Raw genomic sequence first — 4,765 nt, 5'->3', positions numbered from 1 at the left:
ACTTAATTTGTTAACTTTGTTCCAATTTCAATTCAGATAATAAGTATCCTTGGAAAGTAAAACTGCCCCACACAGGCAGTCAAAGATATTTGAAATAAATAAACAAACACTTTGAAACGTCAATGCAAAAATAATAACACAATCAAATCCAGAAGCATAATATTTGATAGTATAAACTTATCAAAAGCTGTATGACAGACAAATATTTTGCTCCTCCTAGCATTCAAGCTGGCGGAGCATGCTGCAGAAGAATATACAGGAGAGGTGACACTGATCAGCTAGAGGAACATGCCGGAGCAGAAGCCTTGAAGTTAGAGAAGCGTGCTTGAGAAATGCCGGAGGGAGATAAAAGAAAGGAGGAATGTATGCCCTGCAGCAAGAGATAGGAGATAATAGGTAGGAGCGTTCAAGCTGGAGTGAGATCAGTAGTGAGAGTGTTCAAGCTGGAGGAGTACAATTGTGCATTGTATTTGTAGCATTATTTCCCTGCTTTTAGATCATTAGTTAAAGTGGGGTCTCCACAAAGAAATTGTATCGAATGTGGGTTCCCTGAACAAAACGCTCACAATTTCAAGGAGGGAACACCAATACAAACCCTGGCTAAATAATCTAAAAAACATTTTGCTCCTCCAAATCAATCATAGCAGCAAAAATCAAGAGAAAATGGCAAATTTTCACCACTCACAATTGTAGGCAATTTTTTGTCTTCGTAAATAGTAATTTCATCATACAATCAACCACCACAATTTTGGGTTGGGGTTTCCCTGTTTTCATCAATTTATCTGCAAATATCACATGTACCTAATAATCACTGATTTACTCTGCCTTTTCCTGGTTTGTTTTTGCAACTTTTAACTGCATGGCAAAAAAAAATCTTTTTATTCTGAAAAAACCTAAATCCAGCTTAGTTTTTCCCCTTCGAATCACAATTTCTTGAAAAAATATCTTAAACTTTTGGTTTGCCAATTTATTATTGTCATGATTAACCCTTCCCCTTTCCAATAAAAAATATTGAAAGGGCTACTTTATTCATACTTGGTATTACCATCAACCACAAACTGCACAGATAACTACCTGAAAAAAAATTTGGCAAGTTTCTGGAGTAGATCAACAACAGGAAAAGATTGGCAATAATATAAAACGATAATTGAAAGCGCCATGTCTCAGGCAATCTATGAGCTTAAAGATGAGGAACAACTATCCTGAAATGGTAAGACATAATTGAAGAATAGTCATGCAGATCATTATGACTAACAGAACTCTGAAGGCAAGGTATTGCAATCTGCAACTTTCATTCACCCCACATCTGCTCTTCCTAAAATTTAAGGAAGATCTTACAACTTCTGTAAGCTTTCTTTCGGGGATTCTGTACCATCATTTCTTAGAAAATTTATAAAAGTGAACGGACTTCAAGCACACAATTCCAGACTCTGAGAAAAAGAAAATAATAATCAACCTAGTCTCTTTCTTAAGCTCGTTTACTTTGTTCAATACCCATTAGAATCCATATGAAGCATTTGACTTACATGTGAACTTTTTCTTCTATATTTCATTTCAGATTCTTTTCCTTCCACCCTTACTTGATTTTCTTGCTCCCGCCTTTCTAATCCCCTCTTTTTCATAGCTTTTAAAGTTCAGATTCCTCTCATCTATCATTTTTCTAAGTCTACCCCTGATCTGATCTCCAATAACCCTGTTGTGTAATTTCTTGAGTCCTGTCTTGATCATTTGGTAGGTACTAGACTGTGGCAGCAATCCATCATCTATCATATCTGCACAATATGCAGCAGCTTCCTTCACCTCACCTATTTGACATAATGCCTGTATCCAGATTGTATAGGCAAAGATATTAATATGGGAACCACCCTTCTTCATACATTCCCAAATATCAGCAGCCATATCAAGTTTACCCGCTCTAAGAAGCTTATTTAGAAGCACTTTAAGAGTGCCATATTGGGGTGCTGGAAGCAGGCCTTTCCCAACCATTTCCTTATAATAAGTGCATGCATCTGTAAGATTATTGTGTTTGAGTAGCCCATGTATGAAAACTGTGTAAGTATGAAGATCGGCACTTATCCCCTCCTTCTCCATCTTATGCCAGATCTCAAAAGCCCCATTCAATTGGCCTAAATTGCAAGAAAGTCTCAAAAGTGTATTGTAAGTACCCAAATCGGGATCACAACCACTCTCCAACATTTCTTCGACAAGCTCCAGAGCTTCTTTCAGCTCCTCTCGTTTTTCGTGTTGTCGAAGCAGAACAGAATAGGTCATTTGATTAGGAACGCAGCCTTGTTGGACCATCTCGTCCAAAACCTTATAAGCCTCATCCAACTTACCCCATTTACAAAGCCCGCTAATCAGTGTAGTGTAGGACACTACATCTGGAAAGCAACCATTCTTTCTCATATCTTGAAACAGCCTACGTGCTTCTTCTAGTCTTTCAGCCTCACAGAGTGCATGGACTAAACTTGTGTATGATATTATGTTAGGTACACATCCCTTGTTTTTCATTTCATCCAAAAAATCAAAGGCCTCTTGTATTCTCCCTACCCTGGCATACCCATGAAGGAGAGTATTATAAACAGCTATGTCTGGATCAAACCCTACTCCTACCATTTCCCCCATCAAGAACCGAGCCTCCTCCAACATACCCTCCTTGCAAAGCCCGTTGAGCAAAATAGTATAATTCTTTACATTCGGTTTGAACCTAAATTTCATATCAGAAAACAGTACCAGAGCCTCTTTAACTTTATTGTGTTTGCAGAGAGCATCCAGCAAGCACCCAAATACATGTGTATCAGCCTCAACGCCAAACTTAGGCATCTCGTCCAAAACATCAATGGCTTTCCTCACCATTTTCGCTGCTGCGAATCTCCTCACCATAATTACAAAGGTGTGGGGAGTGATAAGACTAGGATCTCTAGTTCTCATCTCGTCCAGAAGGTCCCAAACCCTGTCAAACTGATTCATTCGACACAAGACATTGATAATTACATTGTATGATTCATGCGTGTGCGTGTAATGATCTTGCTTTCCTGCCCAATTAAAAAAATTGTATGCTGGGTTTGCAGCAGAACCACATTGCTTCAACACTTGCACTACAAACCCAGGTGTCAAGCTCAACCCACATCTGTCTAAGGCCACTTCTAGCATATCCGTTTTATTATAATATTTCATGACAATCTTATACACTTTCTCTGCATTGGACAAGCTAGAACTAGCTTCATTGGAAGAAACCCTAAAATCGGTACCTTTTTTCCCAGCTTTATGAAGAACAGCTGCGCTTCTGGTTATTGATGTATCGATCAGTGTATCAAGCCTTTGGCACAGGTGCTGCTCCGCTTTCTGGGTTTCCTCTTCTTTCGCTTTTGGATTCCTTTCATCATTGTTTATTGGGTTAAACTGCGTAGTGAAGTACCTTGCAGAACTAATAGAATTGTCAGTGATTGCAGTCCAGAGATTGTAACATGAACGGATATGAAAGAAGAGAAGATTAATTCTCTGCAGATTTAATTTGATAGACGTGACTTTGTTATGCATTACAGAAAGAAAGCCAAATCCATGGAGAGGAAACAAATTCGCAGAAATGATGATTCTAACCTGGACCAAAAGAGGATGAAACTATTAAGGTAAATTTGACAGCCAACTCTGCTTGTCGACAAAAAAACAAATTCGATCGACTTATGCCGCCAATGTTTTACCGTCATAGTCCATCTGAATTCCTCACTTTTGTTGAAGGGGAGAGTCTGGAGAGAATTGAATGCTTTTTATAAATTGGTTCCATATAGGTTGAATTTTGAGAGTTTTTTAGTAGTAAATTTGAGCATTATTCAAAGCCATGGTTTGAATTTGAATTGTGAATCTGAATATTTATATTTATATTGTAGTATTTTTTAATAAATTATTATTTGTTGATAGCAAAATGGTATTAGAGAATTATATTATGAGATCAATGTTTAGTATTTATTAATATTTGTATCAACAAGAAAAAGAATCACTGTGTGGTTGCTTTAATTCATTTTTTTGTTTGCATAAGATAGAAAAGGGTGGTAGGGGAAAGGGATAAAGTCGTGTATACCTAATGCAACAAATTTATATCAAACACTTGAGACTGTCATGTTCAAATGTCTAAGTTGAAAAAGATTTTAAAGATTAAAGTCTACAAATCAAGATCTCTATGATCCCTTTTCTTACTAATTATTGTTTTTCATTTTAGTAGAAGACATTCAAATTACATATTAGAGTATTGAATCCAAAGATAAAATTCTAATTCGATTGAACCATCTAAGATATATTACAAAAGTATCATAGAATTATTAATAAATTATTTTGTGTTGTCAACACTTGAGCATTGTATAGGTATTAGTATTGAACAAGAAAATAATAAGTGCATGGTTGTTTGTAGTACCTTGAACTTGTTCATATTGTTGAATTGATTTCATATAGCTGACTAAGAAAATAAAAGGTGATCAAATAGTTTCATACAACTACCACAATAGAACTCTACCAATACATATTATTAGTATCATTTCAAACACCCAAGTCAAATAGGATTTCAAAGATTAAAACTAAGTCAAATCTGCGAATAAATATTTCTATACATAAAAAAATGGAACATCCAACTTCTTTAGAGGGATGTGGTTGACTATGATGGAGAGAGTGAGAATGTGGAGGAATTTTTTAGGCTAAATGGATAGCCTTTGATGTATTACCATGTAGTGATGTCAACCTACGCATTCAAGGTATTGAGTTGGTTGATAACAAG

At 36.3% G+C, this 4,765-nt stretch overlaps 1 protein-coding gene across 1 annotated transcript; it reads right to left on the bottom strand.

The window, feature by feature from the left end:
* Nucleotides 1–1,124: 1,124 nt before the first annotated feature.
* Nucleotides 1,125–3,742, bottom strand: LOC149567163 (putative pentatricopeptide repeat-containing protein At5g65820). Its single transcript, XM_089820349.1, has one exon. The coding sequence runs from the start codon at nucleotides 3,538–3,540 to the stop codon at nucleotides 1,555–1,557; it is 1,986 nt and encodes a 661-aa protein (XP_089676475.1). The 5' UTR covers nucleotides 3,541–3,742; the 3' UTR covers nucleotides 1,125–1,554.
* Nucleotides 3,743–4,765: the final 1,023 nt, after the last annotated feature.

The sequence above is a fragment of the Cupressus sempervirens genome, chromosome 3 (assembly GCF_028749045.1).
Source record: "Cupressus sempervirens isolate cs-2001-9-10 chromosome 3, ASM2874904v1, whole genome shotgun sequence".
Classification (NCBI taxonomy): domain Eukaryota; kingdom Viridiplantae; phylum Streptophyta; class Pinopsida; order Cupressales; family Cupressaceae; genus Cupressus; species Cupressus sempervirens.
Note: the sequence above shows the minus strand (reverse complement) of the source record. Positions and strands in the feature narration are given on the sequence as shown.

Bases quoted from the DNA above. Each gene is read 5' to 3' on its own strand.
- LOC149567163 (XM_089820349.1), bottom strand. From the start codon at position 3,540: ATGCATAACAAAGTCACGTCTATCAAATTAAATCTGCAGAGAATTAAT.